Below are 22,700 nucleotides of genomic sequence, written 5' to 3'. Positions count from 1 at the left end.
TAGAGGAGACAAAAAAAAAAAAGGACCTCTCGCAGATGGTGTCCAGATTCTCTTTATTGATTCTTTAAAAAAAAAAAAAAACCAGCAGAAAAGACCAGACACGACTCGTGTTTCAGCTGTACTGGCCTGCATCAGGGGTCTAGAAAAATTATACATAGCAAAAATGAAACATATATAAAACATGTATATAAACATAGTAACATAGTAGATGATGGCAGAAAAAAGACCTGCACAGTCCATCCAGTCTGCCCAACAAGACAACATATGTGTAAACCTTATCTTGATTTGTACCTTGATTTGTACCTGCCTTATTCAGGGCACAGACCGTACAAGTCTGCGCAGCAGTACTTCCCGCCTCCCAACCACCAGTCCCACCTCCCATCACCGGCTTTGGCACAGACCGTATAAGTCTGCTCTCCACTATCCTCGCCTCCCAACCACCAACCCCTCTTCCCCCCACCTGCTCCGCCACCCAATTTCGGCTAAGCTTCTGAGGATCCATTCCTTCTGCACAGGATTCCTTTATGCATATCCCACGCATGTTTGAATTCCGTTACCGTTTCATCTCCACCACCTCCCGCGGGAGGGCATTCCAAGCATCCACCACCCTCTCTGTGAAAAATACTTCCTGACATCTTTCCTGAGGCTGCCCCCCTTCAACCTCATTTCATGTCCTCTCGTTCTACCGCCTTCCCATCTCCGGAAAAGATTTGTTTGCGGATTAATACCTTTCAAATATTTGAATGTCTGTATCATATCACCACTGTTCCTCCTTTCCTTTAGGGTATAATATAAAAATATAAATATTTTCTCAAAGACATCCAAACCAAAATGAAATCCTACCTAAAAACTTGTCATTTTGATTCATATCTCCAGAAAATCCTCATCTTTAAGTTTTTAGGTAGGATTTCATTTTGGTTTGGATGTCTTTGAGAAAATATTTACATATTTTTATATATTTGTATTTTTATATCCATGTTTTATATATGTTTCATTTTTGCTAGGTATAATTTTTCTAGACCCCTGATGCAGGCCAGTATGGCTGAAACACGAATCGTGTGGGGTCTTTTCTGCTGTTTTTTTTTTTAAAGAATCAATAAAGAGAATCTGGACACCATCTGCGAGAGGTTCCTTTGTTTTTGTTTGGTTTCCTCTACTGTTTTGTACTTACTTGCCTGCCTACTTACTTACTTACTTACTTGTTAACAATAAAATAACATGTCATAATGGTAACCAAAATTGATAACTCACTCCACCCCCCTCACCCCAAGTGTGTGAAAAAGTTTTCACTGGCGTATTTTTGCCCCAGTATAGAGCTAAAATGTTTTAGATCCTCTCGCCTCCCCTGAGCCCTGACCTTCAGAAATGTGAAAGGTCCTTCATCAACTTTGCTAGGCCCCCTGTCCTTCTGACCGCCCCCATGTGGACTGGGGGTAATGGGAGCATGTTTAAAAAAAAGTGTACTAAACTTAGATGTTTTGGTTTTAGCATGCAAATGTGTTCTGAAGAATGATTTATGACACTTTCATCCTGGATTATTAGACAACCAGGAAGAATCCCCAGATAAGTCCTTAGGGAGGAAGGTTGAGGGGTAGTGGGAATGTCAATATATTTGAAAGGTTACTTGTGAATGGGCCTTTCAGGGGGTGGTGTTTAGGGGGCCATCAGAGTCTGCTTTTGGTGGGGATTTGAGGGAAAATCTGATGGGAGGGGGGGGGGGCTTTGGGTTGGAGCCAGCACTTCAATTTTTGTTTCTTTCTCCTATTATGATGGTTAACTTTCATTTCCCTTTCCTTAATATAACTATCATATTTATTTTTAATATTTATAATGCCATTTAGATGGTCCCTACTCATAGGTAGGGTATAAAAAAATAAAGAAACTTGAAACTTGAGAGGGAGTGGGATAAGAGGTCTGATCTCTGGGGGAGCTTTGAGGAGGATCGATTTGGGGGTCTTTTCTTTTTAGGGGTTTCAAGGAGACATTAGATTGGGAGTCTGGTCTTTGGGGGACTCTAGGAGGGATACGATTTGGGCTTTGTTTGGAGGGAATTCGATTGGAGGCCCTTGATTAGAGGTCTCAGGAGGAGTGCTGGTCAAAGAAGTTTGGATTGTGCTGTCATGACTGCTTCTTTTTTTGTATTTAGGGTGTCACCACATTACCTGCTATGGTAGCTAGTGTGGCTGCTCTTGCACCATCTGCCAATGCATATGCCATAACATGGTGACGGTACGGTGTCTGCACCATGTGCTAAATGCAGGTCCTATGCTGAGCAGGCCACTTGCATTCACCGCACGGTCTTTACATGCACTGCGCAGGCTTCTGTTTCTGTGAGTCTGACATCCTGCACGTACGTGGAGGACGTTGGACTCACAGAAACAGAAGCCTGCGCAGCTGATCTGCAAGGGCAGGCTTCTACATGGATTGTTGCTAGTGGAGGAGTAGCCTAGTGGTTAGTGCAGTGGACTTTGATCCTGGGGAGCTAGGTTCAATTCCACCTTCAGTTCCTTGTGACCCTGGGACAAGTCACTTAACCCTCCATTGCCCCTGGTACAAAATAAGTACCTGAATATATATAAACTGTTTTGAATGTAGTTGCAAAAACCTCAGAAAGGTGGTATGTTAAGTTCCTTTTCCCTTCCCCTACTTTGAGATTCTACATGGAATGTTGCTACTATTGAGATTCTGTTGCTACTATTTGAGATTCTACATGGAATGTTAATTTTGCTATTCCACTAGCAACATTCCATGTAGAAGCCTGCCCTTGCAGATCAGCAATGCGGCCACGCAGGCTTCTGTTTCTGTGAGTCTGCAGACTTACAGAAACGGAAGCCTGCGCGGCCGTGTTGCTGATCTGCAAGGGCAGGCTTCTACATGGAATGTTGCTAGTGAAGGAGTAGGCTAGTGGTCAGTGCAGAGGACTTTGATCCTGGGGAACTGAGCTCAATTCCCACTGCAGCTCCTTGTGACTCTGGGCAAGTCACTTAACCCTCCATTGCCCCTGGTACAAAATAAGTACCTGAATATATGTAAACCGCTTTGAATGTAGTTGCAAAAACCTCAGAAAGGCAGTATATCAAGTCCCATTTCCCTTTCCCTCTTTCCTTATGACATCACAATAGCCAAGTATTGGGCAATCAAGCCATTGTGACATCACTGATGAGGTTGGCTCTTATTGGTGGAATGAGTGGAGGAGTAGCCTAGTGGTTAGTGCAGTGGACTTTGATCCTGGGGAACTAAGTTCAATTCCCACTGCAGCTCCTTGTGACTCTGGGCAAGTCACTTAACCCTCCATTGCCCCTGGTACAAAATAAGTACCTGAATATATGTAAACCGCTTTGAATGTAGTTGCAAAAACCTCAGAAAGGCAGTATATCAAGTCCCATTTCCCTTTCCCTCTTTCCCTTATGACATCACAATAGCCAAGTATTGGGCAATCAAGCCATTGTGACATCACTGATGAGGTTGGCTCTTATTGGTGGAATGAGTGGAGGAGTAGCCTAGTGGTTAGTGCAGTGGACTTTGATCCTGGGGAACTAAGTTCAATTCCCACTGCAGCTCCTTGTGACTCTGGGCAAGTCACTTAACCCTCCATTGCCCCTAGTACAAAATAAGTACCTGAATATATATAAACTGTTTTGAATGTAGTTGCAAAAACCTCAGAAAGGTGGTATGTTAAGTTCCTTTTCCCTTCCCCTACTTTGAGATTCTACATGGAATGTTGCTACTATTGAGATTCTGTTGCTACTATTTGAGATTCTACATGGAATGTTAATTTTGCTATTCCACTAGCAACATTCCATGTAGAAGCCTGCCCTTGCAGATCAGCAATGCGGCCACGCAGGCTTCTGTTTCTGTGAGTCTGCAGACTTACAGAAACGGAAGCCTGCGTGGCCGCATTGCTGATCTGCAAGGGCAGGCTTCTACATGGAATGTTGCTAGTGAAGGAGTAGGCTAGTGGTCAGTGCAGAGGACTTTGATCCTGGGGAACTGAGCTCAATTCCCACTGCAGCTCCTTGTGACTCTGGGCAAGTCACTTAACCCTCCATTGCCCCTGGTACAAAATAAGTACCTGAATATATGTAAACCGCTTTGAATGTAGTTGCAAAAACCTCAGAAAGGCAGTATATCAAGTCCCATTTCCCTTTCCCTCTTTCCCTTATGACATCACAATAGCCAAGTATTGGGCAATCAAGCCATTGTGACATCACTGATGAGGTTGGCTCTTATTGGTGGAATGAGTGGAGGAGTAGCCTAGTGGTTAGTGCAGTGGACTTTGATCCTGGGGAACTAAGTTCAATTCCCACTGCAGCTCCTTGTGACTCTGGGCAAGTCACTTAACCCTCCATTGCCCCTGGTACAAAATAAGTACCTGAATATATGTAAACCGCTTTGAATGTAGTTGCAAAAACCTCAGAAAGGCAGTATATCAAGTCCCATTTCCCTTTCCCTCTTTCCCTTATGACATCACAATAGCCAAGTATTGGGCAATCAAGCCATTGTGACATCACTGATGAGGTTGGCTCTTATTGGTGGAATGAGTGGAGGAGTAGCCTAGTGGTTAGTGCAGTGGACTTTGATCCTGGGGAACTAAGTTCAATTCCCACTGCAGCTCCTTGTGACTCTGGGCAAGTCACTTAACCCTCCATTGCCCCTAGTACAAAATAAGTACCTGAATATATGTAAACTGCTTTGAATGTAGTTGCAAAAAACCTCAGAAAGGCAGTATATCAAGTCTCATTTCCCTTTCCCCTTTTACTAAGCTGCAGTAAAATCTGCTACAGCAGGTTGCGTTCAGGTGTCTCGCAGTAGTTTTGTTTTCAATGCGCACTACCCACGCTCTAAAAAATAGAAAATATGTTTTTTTAGCAATGAGTGTGCGTTTAGGGGCAGCGAGAAGGTATGCCCAGTGCTAATCGGTTAGCACAGTTGCATTGCCGTGCATTAACCGATTGGCGTGTGTTTAGTGCCAGAGTGCTTACGTCCTAGTAAATAGATGTCTGTAAGGGCTGCAATGCTAATGGCCTTGCACTAATTAGGAAATTAGCGTGTGGCCATTAATGGAGTAAATGGAAAGTGCAGTCGCTTTACAGCTGCACTAAAAGTGGCTCAGTGCGTGGGAAACTCGCACGCTAATAATGGCGCAGGCCACTTTTTAGCACAACTTAATAAAAGGGCCCCTTAATGATTTTTGGATGGTTTTCGCATTAAAATCTTCAGAATTGTTTTGGGTTGTATCCTTGACTCATTATAGCCACAGGATAAGCCACATTTAAGAAGGAGATGCCTCTCAAAAATTTGGACTCCTGACTGGATTCAATATTCACAGTAGAAATCCTTTTTGATGTGGTGATGTCATTGCAAGAGAAGAGTGACTTAATTTCTATCATACGCAGCAGCAAATAATCCCTGAACCATGATTTATGTATATGCCAAACCTTTTAGGATTGTGTTTCCTATCCCGCTTTGTTCTGGAATTTCCAAGACTCATATAATCCATCCTCTAAAATGTTCTGCTCTTTGTGAAATAAAACTTTAAATTGTCCCTCATACAACCATTATTCTGGGACAGCAAATAATGAAACTCTGATCTTTTGCTCCACTGGCAAATGTTCTCATCTTTATTTGGATATGCAATTAAGTTGGCAATATATTGATACTTTTTTAGAGGCCCATTTCAATGGTTTGTTAAGATGTTGTACATAATGCATGTCAATAGCCAAAAAGCCAGCGTGGAGAGCTTAGAGTTAGAGCGGGATTTGAGGTTAATTGGCACCCATTAGCATTTGCACACTCGCTTTGGCTGCTCACTATTCTATCAGGCAGTTCGCCTAACTCCCATAGGATGTGTCTGAAAACGAGATATGGCTATGAGAAGGGAATGTGTGTGTCAGAGGCATTCCAAAAAGTTGTGTGCATACTTATAGACTACTGGATCAGCATGCCCAACTTGGGCACCAGCATTTATATCAGGTTTTAGGAGGCTTAAGTTTGATGCCCAAAGTTTGTGTGCAGGAATCAGCGTTAAGCGCGATTTTATAATGAGCACATGCTTTTTATAGAATCACGCTTAGTGACGATCTTTTCTGGTGCCTATTTTTGTGTGATTTATAGAATTTTCGCCTGTAGGGCTCATTTTCGAAGCACTTAAACATAAAAAGTTCTATAGGTTACTATGGAGCTCATTTTCGAAGGAAAAAAAACGTCTAAAAAGTGGCATAAAGCAGCAATTGAATGTTTTTCTCACAAAAAAACCCCAAAAAGTAATATTAAGGGGATCTATGAAAAGCATGATAACGTCTCCATTATAGAGAGGAAAAGGCCTCGAGAAGCCCCCAGCAACGTGGCCGATGTGTTAGAAGGATCCGCACGATACGATGCCGGCTAAAAGTTAAGTGTAATCCGGTCTCTGTTGGATTTCTATAATTTGAGTGAGATAAAAATAAATAAATAAAAGAAACGGAAGAGTAATGCTTATAATAGAAAGAGAGGTTTTTCTGGGCCGATGATGAAGAAGCCCAGCCCCTAACAGCAAAACCTTTTGCTGGGGGCTTCTCGAGGCCTTTTCCTCTCTATAAAGGAGACATTATCATGCTTTTCATAGATCCCCTTAATATTATTTTTTGTTATTATTTTTGTATATAAGTAAGAGGGTGATGGAGTGGCCTAGTGGTTAGAGTGGTGGACTTTGGTCCTGAGGAACTCAGTTCAATTCCCGGCACAGGCAGCTCCTTGTGACTCTGGGCAAATCACTTAACCCTCCATTGCCTGCTGCATTGAGCCTTCCATGAGTGGGAAAGCGCAGGGTACAAATGTAACAAAAATAAAATCTCCTCCTGTTGTCATTTGTAGTTTAGTTTCTCACAAAAAAAACCCCATCCAAATCAGTATTTTTGAAACCTATTTTTCAGTTGTATTTCTATGCTGTTCATCTGCAGCGCATCCAAATCTCAAGCGGGGGTGTTGGGGGCAGGGTAAGGGTGGAATTTGGGCATTCCTAAGACTTTTGTTTTGTTCCGTTATGGCTGAAAGACTTTTTCATAGTAATGTGAAAAAAGGGGGGAAAACTCACTCAGAATCAACCTCAATGGTACAACACCAAGAGGGAGCAAAAACCCAGAGTGTGATTCACACCACTTCAACAAAAAATAGGGGGGAAAGGAATGACCTGCTGCTGCAAGCCTATGGTGGATTAGACAATCCTTGTCTCGTGCCTGTTTTCTGTAATCATTGGTCGAAAAAACCAAAAAAATTGTTTGTGTCATTTAATTATTTTTTTTAATGTTTTTTTTTTTTGCCTCATGCATCAGTTAGAAAAGAAAAAAAAAGAATAATCACTGTGTAACCAGCACAACTCACTGCCAAACATGCAAAAATCAATCAAGGTAAATAAAAATTCAGCATAACTTAACTGGCTGAGCTTGACATATGTAGTTCTCCCGAATGACAACCGAGACCCAACGGACCCATTTCACCAAAAGGCTTCTTCAGGGGACACCGGGTTCTCAATTCCTGGATACTCTTTCAGGCTAAGCAGTGGCGCTGTGAAAACAAAACAAAAGGTTACGTATCGGAGAGTTACCGAAATTCTTCATGGTGTTGACCGCACTCAACAAAAAAAGGAGAAAATGAAAAGCCAACCTTTAATGCGTTCTCCATCTGTTGGACATCAATTACAGGAGCCTAGAAAAGGCCCCGCCAGTATATGCTGAAATGCCCACGCGTGCGTGTTGAAAGATCTGTCAATGCCCCTGACAGCCAGCCAATTGAAAGCGTCCATATCAGCACTGACGTATTGGATGATCAGTCAGGGAAAAACAACAGCTGTACCTGACATCTGACGTAATTGAGCGGACGAAACAATATTTCGTAACCTGCTAAAATAAACACCTCATGCTGAAAAGGTGGGAACCCCCCCAAAAAAATATATATATTTAAAAATGCACTAATAAATGTGCTCAAAAAATGAGCTCAAAAGGTCTTGATAAATATGTTAGCTCAAAAAAATGTTCCCAACAAGCAGCCAATCAAAAACGACCAGGACAGCACTTACGTACTAATGATCCATCAGGGAAAAAACAGCTGTACCTGACAACCAACGTAATCATGTGGACAAACCCAGGATCTGTTACCCGCTGGGATAAACCACTCGCCCTGGGGTAGAAAAGAGCTAAACAAACGGAAAAAAAATTAGAAAAAAAGTTACACATTCTGAGTTTTTGCTCGCTCTTTGTGTTGTACCATTGAAATACTTTTTCAGCCATAATGGAACAAAACAAAAACTTAGATGTTTTGAGCTAGATCTGTTTTTATAATGAATAAGGCACAACAAGGAACCCTAAATGACCAGATGGCCACTGGAGGGAATCAGGGATGACCCCCCCCCCATACACCCCAGTGGTCACTGACTCCCTCCCACCCCCCAAAAAATGTAAATAAAAATATGACTTACCAGCCTCTATGACAGCCTCAAATGTTAAGGTCAGGTCTATTAGAGCAGCATGCAGGTCCCTGGAGTAGTAGGTCCCTCTACCTGTCAATCTTGTGGTAGAAACTGTGACTCCTCCCAAAGTCACCAAACCCTACTGTACCCACATGTAGGTGCCCCCTTCACCCATAAGGGCTATTGTTGTGCTGTACAGTGGAGGGCAGTAGGTTTGGGTTGGGTTTTGGAGAGTTCATGGGAGAAGATAAGGGAGCAAAGGTGAGATGTGTACCTGGGAGCATTTTTATGAAGTCTACAGATGTGCCCTCTAAGGTGCTCCATTGCTCTCCTGGGATGTCTGGAGGACCAGTCCTCTAAAATGCTGGCTCCTCCTACATCCCAATGGCTTGGTTTTCTACATTTTGCATGTCTTCTTTTTTTTTTTTTCCAAAAATGGACCAAAAAAGAAAACATCCAAAGCACAAAACCTTCTTCGAAATCAGTATGTTTAAAAAAAAAAAAAAAACAAAGATAGACATTTTTCTTTTTTGAAAATTACCTTCTTTCCTATTTAGATTTTGGACAATTTTTGCAAAACATCCAAAGTCAGACTTAGATATTGATTATACATGTGGAGGTGTATTTTCAAAGAGCTTAGACTTACAAAGTTATAGAGGGGCATTTTAATATAACATCTAACTGTACATTACTGAATTGCCTTTCAAAAGCAGAGGGTGTCCCTAGTACTTAGAAGGTAGCAGTGTCGCTGAGAGGGGCAATTTTGACTAATTACAAGTAAATGGTTCAGCCGTTATTTATTTATTTATTTATCTCATTTGCACCCCACAGTTTCCCAACAGTGTCAGGCTCAATGTGGCTTACAACGAACCACAGAGGCAGACGCCAATGCAGTAAAATGAAGCTAATACAGCAGAAAAACCTACAAGAGATATTGGGGAAGAGTAGGAATGGATGGAAGGTTTAGGGAAACCTGGAGGGAAGAGGAAAGGGGAATGTGTCCAAAATGTCTCTAGATCGATGTGCTTCCAACAGTGGAGAGGCATGCAGAGGCAGTGGGATAAGCACTTCCAAATAACATGGTCTTTAGAGGTTTCCTGAAAGTTAGATGGTTGGTGATGGTTTTAATGGTCTTTGGCAAAGAGTTCCAAAGCTGAGTGCTGATGAAAGAGAAGGAGGTAGCATACGTGGATTTGTACTTGATGCCATTGCATTCTGGATAATGAAGGGTAAGATATGAACGGGAGAGTCTAAATGTATTCCGGAGAGGTAGGATGATGAGATCAATCATGTAGCCAGGTACCTCACCATATAGGATTTTGTGAACTAGAGAGCAGAATTTAAAGGTGATTGAGCACACCACACGAACTCTTGTCCACTCTCTCATTACCTCTCGCCTTGACTACTGCAACTTACTTCTCACCAGCCTCCCACTTAGCCATCTATCCCCCCTTCAATCCATTCAGAACGCTGCCACACGTCTTATATTCCACCAGAACCGATATACTCATATCACCCCTCTCCTCAAGTCACTTCACTGGCTTCCAATCAGTTACCGCATACAATTCAAGCTTCTCCTCCTTACCTACAAATGCACCTGGTCTGCGGCTCCTCATTACCTCTCTACCCTCATCTCCCCCTATGTTCCCACCCATAACCTCCGCTCACAGGACAAATCCCTCCTTTCTGTACTCTTCTCCACCACTGCCAACTGCAGGCTCCGCTCATTCTGCCTTGCCTCACCCTATGCCTGGAACAATCTTCCTCAACCCCTACGCCAAGCCCCCTCCCTACCCATCTTCAAATCTCTGCTTAAAACTCACCTCTTCAATGCTGCTTTCGGCACCTAACCTTTCGAGAAATATAGTATGCCCTATCAGATCGACTCTACACTTGTCTTTTAGATTGTACACTTGTCTTTAGATTGTACACCTGTCTTTTAGATTGTAAGCTCCTTGAGAAGGGACTGTCCTTCCATGTTAAATTGTACAGCGCTGCGTAACCCTAGTAGCGCTTTAGAAATGTTAAGTAGTAGTAGTAGATTCGATCTTTAATGCAGAATGCAGTGAAATTATATCTCTGGAGGTGCATTGAATTTTTCAGTGTTATGAGTTGTGTTAATAGTGCAAATTACTGCTACCAGCATTAACTGAAAGACCCACTCCCTACCTATTTCCCATTCCTATTCCAACCCTGTATCTGAAATTCTGTGTTGGGTGTTTAACAAAGCAGTTGACATATGTTAACTGTTAATACAGAATATTAACTTTGGTTTTTTCACTTCACATTGACTGCTAATGCACACTAAAATGTGCATGACATTCCTAACCAGGTGTAATAAATAAGGCTTAAATATCTTATTTTCTACATACATCTGTGTCTGTAATATAAACTACATCTCTTTTTTAAAACTATTTATATATCATCCCATGGTTATTGCCTGATCTTTGGAACTTCTTTCTTCATAAGGTATGTTGAAAAAATATTTTGGAATTAAATCACTCCTGTTTGGTAAAGCATACTCTCGCTAAAAGTTGTGGTCTACACATTAAAAACTGGGAAAAATAATTCTATAAGTGCATAATTTTCCACAGTTTTAAAATCCTGGAAAACATTCTTTTAATGCAAGTCAAGAACCACAAACTCAACAGATGTGGCCAATCCACAATTTGTCCAAGAAGGGAATTCTGATCTACACTTGTGCATAGATTTTCAAGTGCAATTTAAGTTTGCTGCTAATGAAAACCATCCCTCTTTATGCCAGGCCTGTGTTTCATGTTATATATTTTTTTATAAATGCTATCTTGCCCCCAGAGAGACAGAGAGATAGATTAGGTTATTTAGGAGCCAATTGTATCATTGGATGGTACAATTTAGGTGCCCAAATTATACAGACTGTGAGCTTGTTCTATAAGAGCACTTATTGGTGTAACTTAGCGGTTCCCAAACTGTGCACCGTGGCACCCCAGGTACTGCAGCAAACTCTCAAGGGTGCCATGGGATATTTTCCCCACCTCCCTCCCGCCACCACCCAATCTGCTATTGCTGCTTCTCTAGATAAAAAGCAGTAGCACAACAAGCTGCAGTCACCTCGAGGCTGGCCTTTCCATACACGTGGTTTATGGTTCTGCCACCTTGGACGTCACTTCCTGTTCCGGGGCACAGCCAGCAACCACATGAATGAAGAGTCCTGTTTTGCGGTGCCTGTAGCTTGCTTTGCCAGTGCTGCTGGTCTAGAGAAGCGGCAGGGATGGGTGTGTGTGAGGGAAGGGACGACAGAGAGGAGGAGATGCTGGTTTGGAGGAGAAATAGAGAGAAGGATTAAGCTAAGTGGATGTGGAGAGAGGGGGAGGACAGAGGCTGGATGGAAGGGAGGATAGAAGGAGGGCAAATGCTGGATGGAAATGGGGAAGGCATGTGTGGGAATGCAGGCATCGGTGGCTGAAGCATACCACAGATTTGCTCGCTGCACCAGCAGCATGGAGCTCAGGCCTTGGGCAGTGGACCTCTTTGGCTGGTGGAGCTTGGGCATCCCCACCAGCAAAGGTAGGACTCAAAACTGTTGGGGGGGGGGGGGGGAGACCGGAGAGGAACTATGTAGCCTAGGGGTACCATGACCTGAGAAAGCTTGGGAACCACATAACTGTTCATAAAAAATACCAGGTATAAAGGTACTAGTTACCTGTAACCTGGAATGTCCAGCACTCCAGGGATTGTGGTCCTAACGCCACCAGCTGGAGAGACAGAAAGGTACAGAAGGTTATAGTAATATAAGAATATTCAGTAATTGTTTATTACACTTACCAATCAGGAATACAATTAGAATACGTAATATAATTAATTAATTCTCATATGAGACAGCAACCGGGACACAAACATGACCTCTGACATTAGCTCTCAGATTGCCTCTGTCCATGATTCTCCTTTTATACCCTTTTCTCTCATAGGCTAGTATTGGAAGTACAAAGTCAACATATTCTAACATATTCCAGCATATTCTAGTAAATTCTATCTTACAGAAGCAAAGTTCTTCAAAACATATTTGCTTATCATAAGTAAGGTCAGTAAGGTTATCCTACTTTGCAAAAACCATCTTCCCAGCAACCAAAGTTGTGTCTCTTCATTATCTGCTTTCATGGTCAGCAGCAAATTTCCCTTACATTACTACATTCATGTACAGTATTCTCCTGCCACACATATCTCTGTTATGACTACATATCTGCCTGTCTCTCCAACAGAAGGGCAAGCTGACATGAGATTCACATTCTGTGTAATTCTTATTATTCAGCTTCTCAGTGACCCCTAACCTGTTCATAGCCTGTTCACAGAGGCCTAGCTTTGCTCATAATTCTCAGTTACTGTTGTAAAATTATTTTATGGTTCATGACCTGCATGTCCAATATAAACAGTACTTCAGGAAAATGTTTTTGAAGAGGTAGGTTTTTGAGATGCTTGCGTAAGGTCTGCTTCTCAAGTCTTTGGGAAGGGAGTTCCACCATTTAGTGCTTATGTATGAGAAACCATTTGAGTGGACTGATTTGTATAAGAGATTCTTACATCTTGAGTAGAACAGAGTTACGTAATTTCTGGCATTCACGTTTGTGTTTTAAATATCAGGCCCATAGATTTTTTTGTTAGAGGGAGTGATGCAATGATGTCATAAATGGGTAGACTCAGTAAATGGTGCCTTAAAAACCAGGGCCAAAAACCTCTCACTTAAGCATTATTCTAAAACTTCGCATAAAGATCAGCATGGTTTATAGAATATCGGTTAAACATTACGGCCACGTGTAAATTTAGACACCATTTCCACCGATGAAAACGTGGTGCAAATACCCCATGCCCAAATTTACGCACAGAGCACCCTTATTCTGTAATTACACATGTCACTTAAAACTACATCCCCATTCTGCCCAAAATCCCCGTAACCACCCCCTTTCTGCACCCCCTTTTTCAGGCCATGCGTAAATTTTAGGCGCAGATCATGCGCTTAAATTTACACATATATCACCCAATTAAATCTAACTAGTGACAGTAATTGCTTGTAAAAATTAAATTATTGACACTAATTGGCTCATTATTTTATTAAATTATGCATTCAAATCGGCACTGCCTAAATTTGCATATGCATTTTTCAGCAACCTTTACAGAATCAGGTGGATTGTACATTAGGCAGGATTTTCAAAATCCATGTGGTGTTTGCAGGCTGCCAGTGTTTTGTGTCTGTAGGCTTTAGGTTCTGTGAACTGGATCTGTAAAGTTTGTGGGTTCAAATTACATCTGCAAATTTTGTACCATCTATTTGCGCAGGTTGGTTCTTGAGAGATAATAAAACCTCGTGTGGCAATACAACTTCAAGAATTTTCAAGTCTTTGTTAAATAAGCTTTAAAATGTCAGCTACTAAAATGTTGCTATCCTTAAAAAGATAACACATAAAGTTTTAGTTTTTTCAGACTATGCTCAATAGTTCCTAACTTATACTGAATCGTTATATTATCTCTATAAAATACATTGCAGACCTCATTAATGGAGGAAAATTTAGCTTCACGGGGAACAATTTTCTCATTAACCTTATCAATGTGTTTTTCATAATTAGTAATCTGTTCTTCAAACTGCACCACAACCTCACGTTGGAACTCAGTTTTTTTAATATGACATGGTTTCTAGCTTGGCAAAAAATATGCAAGAAAACATTCAAGGATGATTCCACTGGCCACTGCCCCGAGCCAGAAGAATCAACATTCACTTTGAAGAGTTATCATTGGGACCAGGGGCGTAGCCAGACCTCGAGGTGGGAGGGGGCCAGATCCCAAGGTGGGGGGCATATTTTGGTCGCCATCACCCCCCCCCCCCCCTTCTGACACTGCCTCCCTCCGCTGCCTCTCCGTTTCCCCTTCGCCACCCACTGCCACCGCTGTATATCTTGGCTGGTGGGGTCCCAAACCCCCACCATCTGAAGACTTCGTCCAGCGCTGGTCTGCTGCGGCACCACCGCATTGCTTGCCCTGCCCTCTCTTCCCCTCACATCAGCACACTCCTTTTAGTGAAACTGAGCACTCTCATTTTCACTGAAAGGAGTATGCCCGACGTGAGGGGAAGAGAGAGCAGGGCAGGCAATGTGGCGGTGTCGCCGCAGACCAGCACCGGATGAAATCTTCATCTGGCAGGGGTTGGGGACCCCCGCCTGCCAACCAGGGTCCCAGAGTGAATTTGGGGGGCCCAGGCTCCCGTGACCCCATCTAGGTACGCCACTGATTGGGACATATGTTTTATTTAGATTCTCCTTTATCCACGTTTTGACTCAAACAAGATTTTCCGCAGATAAGCTCTGAGGAGTGGACAGTGTAGGAGAAGATGAATCCTTAGTCCCCAATGACAATCTGAAACCAAAGCCATCTTCAGCAATGGTGGAATGAATCAGCTTCCATCCCTCATCAAGAGCTACAGAGGACAGAGAAGCTATTGTGACTGCTAGACAACTCTAGCGATGTAATCGCAACACAACACAACGAAACCAAAGTACGTAATGGACATAACACAACTCTTCCGCTCTACGATTCCCTAATGTGTCTGTTCCACATGAACCTTATCTTACCACAACATCTTACCACCCCATCCTGCTCTCTGTTGGAGTTCCTCAGGGATCGGTCCTTGGACCCCCTTCTTTTCTCAATCTACACCTCTTCCCTGGGCTCGCTGATCTCATCTCATGGTTTCCAATATCATCTCTATGCTGACGACACCCAGCTTTATCTCTCCACACCAGATATCACTGCGGAAACCCAGGCCAAAGTATCGGCCTGCTTATCTGACATTGCTGCCTGGATGTCCAACCGCCACCTGAAACTGAACATGGCCAAAACCAAGCTTCTTGTCTTTCCACCCAAACCCACTTCTCCTCTCCCTCCACTCTCTTTCTCAGTTGATAACACCCTCATCCTCCCTTTCTCATCTGCCCGCAACCTCGGAGTTATCTTTCACTCCTCCCTCTCCTTCTCTGCACATATCCAGCAGATAGCCAAGACCTGTCGCTTCTTTCTCTATAACATCAGCACACCACCCGAACACTTGTCCACTCTCTCATTACCTCTCACCTTGACTACTGCAACCTACTCCTCACTGGCCTCCCACTTAGCCATCTATCCCCCCTTCAATCCGTTCAGAACTCTGCTGCACGTCTTATCTTCCATCAGGACCGATATGCCCATATCACCCCTCTCCTCAAGTCACTTCACTGGCTTCCGATTTATTTATTTTTTATTTTTGTTACATTTGTACCCTGCACTTTCCCACTCATGGCAGGCTCAACGCGGCTTACATATTGTATACAGGTACTTATTTGTACCTGGGGCAATGAAGGGTTAAGTGACTTGCCCAGAGTCACAAGGAGCTGCCTGTGCCTGAAGTGGGAATTGAACTCAGTTCCTCAGTTCCCCAGGACCAAAGTCCACCACTCTAACCACTAGGCCACTCCTAGGTACCACATACAGTTCAAGCTTCTCCTACTTACCTACAAATGCACTCAGTCTGCAGCCCCTCATTACCTCTCTACCCTCATCCCCCCTTACGTTCTCACCCAAAACCTCCACTCACAGGACAAATCCCTCCTCTCAGTACCATTCTCCACCACCGCCAACTCCAGGCTCCGCCCTTTCTGCCTCGCCGCACCCTATGCTTGGAATAAACTTCCTGAGCCCCTACACCAAGCTCCCTCTCTGCCCATCTTCAAATCTTTACTCAAAGCCCACCTCTTCAATGTCGCCTTCGGCACATAACCACCTCCTTCGGCACATAGCCATTATACCTCCATTCAGGAAATCTAGACTGCCCTAAATTGATATTTCGTCCTTTAGATTGTAAGCTCCTTTGAGCAGGGACTGTCCTTCTTTGTTAAACTGTACAGAGCTGCGTAACCCTAGTAGCGCTTTAGAATGTTAAGTAGTATTAGTAGTAGTAGAAGGTGTAATTGCCGGTGGGCGCCTAAAGTTAGGCATTTTTAATGCTCTGAGGGGCCCTTTTACAAAGGCACAGTAGGCTCTTTGTGTATGCAGCGTGCGCCAAAACGAGACTACTGCCAGGCTAGCATGCCCCCTGACGGTAATTTTGGATTTGACGCGTAAGCATATCACCAGGACAAATTATTTTGTATTTCCTACCATGTTCGGTGTTTCTGGCATTAATCAGCAGTTGGCGCTTGCCGACCGGTCACTGTGTGTGTAGTGCATGAGCCCTTGCCGCTAGATCAATGGTAGCGTTACGGGCTCAGGCCATAAATAGGCACACACTGGTTTCAAACTTACCACAGGCCCTTTTCCCAGCCCATTGAAAGAAAGTCCTTTTTCCACAGATGCGGTAAAAACTGGCCTGACACTCACCAAAAACACTCACCCACAATACCACAGGTCACTTTTTGGTGCACCTTTGTAAAAGGGACCCTTAGTTTTATTCTCTCAAGGACATGGGTCCTTTATAGAATAGCGCTCAGTGCTTGCATTTTTCAGCACCGCTTACAGAATCTAGTCCTGAGAGTACTTCGACTAATAATTGTACTTCAGTACCTTGCCCCGCAGATGAGTTTGTTGACGCTGAATGCTGAATCCACTTTGAGGCTAATGTGCATATTATTAGTTGAGTTCTTCTAAATTTACGACTCCTGAAGCAGGTGGTCTTCTCTGAAGCATGGCTCCATGCCGAGCCCAGCTATAAAGACTATTTTGCATTCATATGAATCCAGCTGTATTGTCTGTTTTGCATTCACACGTTTGCCTAAGGGTAAAATTTTATAATTTGGCCTTGTGTGGCCTGTTTTTATTTGTTCAATACATTTATTTATATATTCATGCTTGTTCCTCTGGTATCCTCTTTTCCTTCATTTGTGTGAGCACCATTGGTCTGGTCCACCTCTACTCTATAAGTAGACGATTGCCCTCCATTGTTTCCTTTTGCATACATAAGTACATAAGTAATGCCACACTGGGAAAAGACCAAGGGTCCATCAAGCCCAGCATCCTATCTACGACAGCGGCCAATCCAGGCCAAGGGCACCTGGCAAGCTTCCCAAATGTACAAACATTCTATACATGTTATTCCTGGAATTGTGGATTTTTCCCAAGTCCATTTAGTAGCGGTTTATGGACTTGTCCTTTAGGAAACCGTCTAACCCCTTTTTAAACTCTGTCAAGCTAACTGCCTTTACCACATTCTCCGGCAATGAATTCCAGAGTTTAATTATGTGTTGGGTGAAGAAAAATTTTCTCCGATTTGTTTTAAATTTACTACACTGTAGTTTCATCGCATGGTCCCCTAGTCCTAGTATTTTTGGAAAGCGTGAACAGACACTTCACATCCACCTGTTCCACTCCACTCATTATTTTATATACCTCTATCATGTCTCCTCTCAGCCATCTCTTCTCCATACTGAAAAGCCCTAGCCTCCTTAGTCTTTTTTTATAGGGAAGTCGTCCCATCCCCACTATCATTTTAGTCGCCCTTTGCTGCACCTTTTCCAATTCTACTATATCTTTCTTGAGATAATTGTGGTAGACACCATGCCCCTTCCATGTGAATACCCCCTTGCATTTGAGTGCTATGCAAGCTGAACACTAAGATGATAGAATACCGCTTAACACCCAACTAGCACTTATATGTAAATCTATAACTACCACGTAGATAGTAATCTGAGCGTGCAAATGATGGCTACATTCAAGCACTTATGTTATAGAATGAGGGTGTTGTGGGCAATTCTGCAAGGATCTACTTAGTGTTAGCTGGCACAAATGTGTGTCAATCATGGTATTCTACTCATTTACATCATGAGGTGGCAATATCATATTTAAATTGACACTTACATGTGTGGGTGATGCCTGATAGTATACCAGCTAATAAACACTAGGAATGGACAGCCAGAAAATGTTTGTTTTCTTGTCATATCACATGTTATTTCTGGGAATGTTTATTTGTTTCTCTTTGGCTGTTGTGTTGTCACGGGAGCAAAGTTGTTGAGTTCACACTCTTTCAAAAGAGATGAAGTAAGAAGAGGGAGAAAGGAGACATGATAGAAACGTTTAAATATCTCAAGGGCATTTATATACAGGAAGAGAGCCTTTCTCAAATGAAGGAGAGCTCTGGAATGAGGGGGCATACGACAAAGTTAAGAGGGAATAGGCTTAGAAGTAACCTAAGGAAGTATTATTTCACAGAAAGGGTGGTGGAGGCGTGGAATGGTCTCCCGGTGGAGGTGGTGGAGTCGAGGACTGTTCCAGAATTTAAAAGGCATGGGATAAGCATGTGGAATCATTAGGAACAGGAAGAATTAGGGGTTACAGAGGATGGACAGACTGGATGGGTCATATGGCCTTTATCTGCCATCATGTTTCTATGTTTCTATTTGTTAAAAGATGATCTCTTCCTTAGGAGGCACAAAGTGTTCCTGTGTTAACCTGTTAGCGTGTGCCAATTGGAATGTGCTAGTTCATTAACACAGACACGTCCATTTACATCTAAAACACGGTCCCTTTCAAAAATATTTTGAATAATTTAGTAATGTGTGCTCACACGTGGAAAATTTATCACAAAACACTTTACTGAATTTTGTAGTAAGCATTTTCCCCCACGCTAACACGTACTAAGGGGTCCTTTTACAAAGGCATGCTGAAAAATTGCCTGCAGTAGTGCAGGCCTGGGTTTTGGGTGTGCGCCAATCCATTTTTCAGTGCATTTGTAAAAAAGGTTTTATTTTTGCCAAAAATGGCCATGCGGCAAAATGAAGATTGCCACGCGTCCATTTTGGGGTCTGCGACCTTACTGCCAGCCATTGACCTAGCGGCAAAGACTCATGCGGTAACTGGGCGGTAATAACCTATATGCGTCAAATGCCATTTGGCGCGCGTCCACTAAGCACGTCCAAAAATAAAAATTATTTTTCAGATGCGCGTATTGGACACAGGCCAAAAATGAAATTACCGCAAGAGCCGCGCAGTAGCCGGGCGGTAACTTCATTTTGGCGCTTGTTGGGCATGGGTAGACACGAGGCTTAGTAAATGAGTTATTATTAGACTAGCAAATTGCTTGGATAATAAATTGCTTAATTTTCATTATTGCTGTTTTTTAAAATATTATTTGTATAGTGGTGGACAACTTTTGGTCTGTTGTTTTCATATACAATCACTTTTGTTCAGGGAAGACTGTGACATGGCTGTATATTTAGGTTTATGGGATAGCGATGAATCAGTCCATCCCTATTTCAATTTCCTTAGAGTAACATTATAAAGATGCTGTTTTCCTCCTGCATTGGACTTTAAGTATATCTATCAATATTGTTCTTGATGTAAATTCAAAACACTCTTGTATATCGTATTCTTCTTGTCTTTAACCTGGTGTGAAATGAAAGCACCCAATATGTCAAAAATAAAATAGCTGTTATATACAAACCAACATTTTATGTTTGTTTTCTGACAGGGCGTTCAGCTAGGAACCAAAGAACTGGAAGAGATGGGAGAAAAATTCTGCCTCGGCCTTCTCCTATTGCACAAGAAATCTCTAAGTGAGAATAGTAAACTGACACCAGAGATAGAGGCGTTGCTGGATCTAGAGGAAGAGGCTGCAGAAAATCAGGAAACCAGGTAAAAAAAAAAAAAAAAGAACTGATAAGCAGTCATTCCACTTGTCCTGATGTAGCGTTCCTCTGAGCCAGTGGCGTTCCTAGCCAGGTGGCACCCGGGGCGGATCGCCGATGCGCCCCCCACCCCCCCGGCGAAATGACACCTCCCCCACCCCCGGCGAAATGACACCCCCCGGGTGCACGCTGCTGGCGGGGGGTGCCGCGGCGCGCGCCTGTCGGCTCTGAAAAGTTCGCTAACTTCGCTGCAGCTCCCTCTGCCCCGGAACAGGAAGTAACCTGTTCCAGGGCAGAGGGAGCTGCAGCGAATGAGCGAAGATAGTGAACTCAGATCCAGGATCGCGCCGCCGGCACCCCCAGCGGCGTGCACCCGGGGCAGACCGCCCCCCCTGGTACGCCACTGCGCTGAGCCAATGAAGCTAGAAGGGTTTCATCAAAACTGTTGTGTGGCTTTTGACAATAGGGAAGCATATCATAACAGCTGCTTGATTTACTTAGAACTCTAACAATTCTCATTAAAGATCGCTCTTTTAAATGGCAGCCATGGTGTAATGTACAGCACTTCCATGTATCTCTGTGGTATCAAGATATGACTAGAGCGTTTAATTTTTGACAAAGGTAATTATTTAAAGATCTCTGTCAGCTCACAGTAGCATTTTGTGCAAGGGATAAATATTCCAATGGAAATAAATATTTCAGAAAATATAAACACTTCCAAAAGGAAAGGGAAAGGCCTGCGTAGGCAACTGAGAGGCCTTTTTACTAAGCCGCGTTAGGCAGCTAATGTGGGTTTTTAGCGCATGGTAGGCATTAGTGTGGGGCCAAATAATTTGTTCTGGGTAATACATGGTAATCATCCTGCATTAAGCTGCCTAATGTGGGAGTGGGTGGGACCTGGGTTCGATATGGGCAAGGCAGAGGAGCTGTCAGCTGTGGTAGCTATTGCGTGGCTGGTACCACATGCTAGGTGTCACGACTGGCGATAGTGCGGCTGGAGTTATTGCCACCTCTTGATTCAGCTCTCTATTCCCTGTACTTGGAGTTAAATATGGAACTCTCTACCTATTACCTTCAGGAAGAGGCTAAAAACCTTTCTTTTTCCCCAAAGACGGCTTCATAGTAATCCATTGACTTCTACCTCCCAGTATCATCTATTATCCTTTCCTATAATGCTATTGGTCTTATGTATTACGCCAGTGGTCTCTTATTGTTCTCATACCTCACACTAGCATTATTGGCTTTTGTCTCAGCTACAATGTAAACCGCACTGAACCTTGAAAAAGGGGATATTAGCAGTATACAAGAATTGATTTGATTTGATAATGCAACCACAGAAAAAATGGTGGATGTTCGCAATCCCACCCCCTTTTACCTTTCCCCCAACATCTTTCATCCTTCCACACCCCCTGATTACATCCTTGATTTCAACCCAGAAACTCTGACACCCCCCTCATCAGAATTCCCATACAACAACCGTGCCCTTGACAGGAAAATCCCAGCCCTGGGATCTACCAGAGGTCTGCATTGTTACTTTAGGAGGGGAGGGGGTCCTTGGTGACAATGGTAACCCTCTGCTATCATCTGGGTTGACACCAGTAAGCAGAGGATGATCGCTACCACAAGGGACTCCTTAAATACCAATGGAGGCCCAGGTAGATCTAGAGAGGGGAGTCAGGGGGGATGGAAGATCTCTAGGGGGTGGTGTTTTTCTATTGGGCATGAGGTTGTTGTGTCAGGAGAGTTTGGGGTTCTGATCGAGAGGTTAAGGGTTCTGTTTGTAGAATGTTACGGGGTTTGGGCTTGCAATCAGGAGGTGTTGAGATTCTGATTGGGGGTGTGAGGAGGCTTGAGGTTCTGATCAGGGATGCATTGGGGAGGATTGATACTGTAACTGGGGGGGCTTGGTTAGAGGGGGAGAGAGGTGGGGTATTAGTTTGTGGAGGTGAGAGGGGTGCACCATCATGCCAGTTCTTTATTATTTTATTATTTATTTTCCCGCGAGGGACTGCACCCTTATTACATGGAGTGCTAGATATGCCTAATGAAGAGAGAAGAGTGAATCTCTGGGAAAGAAGAGTGCTCATAATTTGGTGAACTTGCAAAACATTCTGTAGATTAATCAAACTTGTAAGAACTTTATTCATAGTAAGCCACATTTGTGGCACATTCTGATTCAGTTATTCAAAACATTCAAGACTAATTTTTTTCACTTGGTTATACCTACTTTAGAGGGTTTCTTTTTTTGGGAGGGGGGAGTTCTTTTTTGTTTTTGTAGTTTAAATTAATTTTTAGATGGGCTGTGTATTTTTGTTTCCAGATTTACTAAGAAAAATTTAGATTGCTTCCTCCAGGAGATTTGGTAAAAATCTGAAATATCAAACTCACTCAAACCGAGCTTGAATACAGCTTTGTTTTTTTTTTTTTTTTAATTATTATTTATTTAATAATGATGACTACCAGCTTATTTATCATTTGTCCGATACATGACAAAATAAGGTCATTCAGTACTGTTTAAGGAGTAATAGTCCAACGTGGCACAGTGCATATAGAAACTTTGCACCCACAGACTTGCAAGCTCATTTTCAAAGGAAATCCCTGTGTAGAGTTTTCCTTTGAAACTATTATCCAGCATGCACATT

General features: G+C 43.0%; 1 protein-coding gene across 1 annotated transcript in view; it reads left to right on the top strand.

Moving 5' to 3' along the window:
- Positions 1-22,700, top strand: part of AGBL1 (ATP/GTP binding protein like 1) — a 1,046,841-nt gene that overhangs the window by 775,676 nt on the left and 248,465 nt on the right. The window contains exon 29 of the mRNA XM_030192481.1: positions 19,902-20,065. Coding sequence (XP_030048341.1) covers positions 19,902-20,065 — 164 coding nt within the window. The remainder of the gene's footprint in view (positions 1-19,901; positions 20,066-22,700) is intronic.

This window comes from Microcaecilia unicolor, chromosome 1, assembly GCF_901765095.1.
Source record: "Microcaecilia unicolor chromosome 1, aMicUni1.1, whole genome shotgun sequence".
Classification (NCBI taxonomy): Eukaryota; Metazoa; Chordata; class Amphibia; order Gymnophiona; family Siphonopidae; genus Microcaecilia; species Microcaecilia unicolor.
The sequence above is the reverse complement of the archived record's forward strand: the minus strand, read 5'-3'. Positions and strand labels throughout refer to the sequence as shown.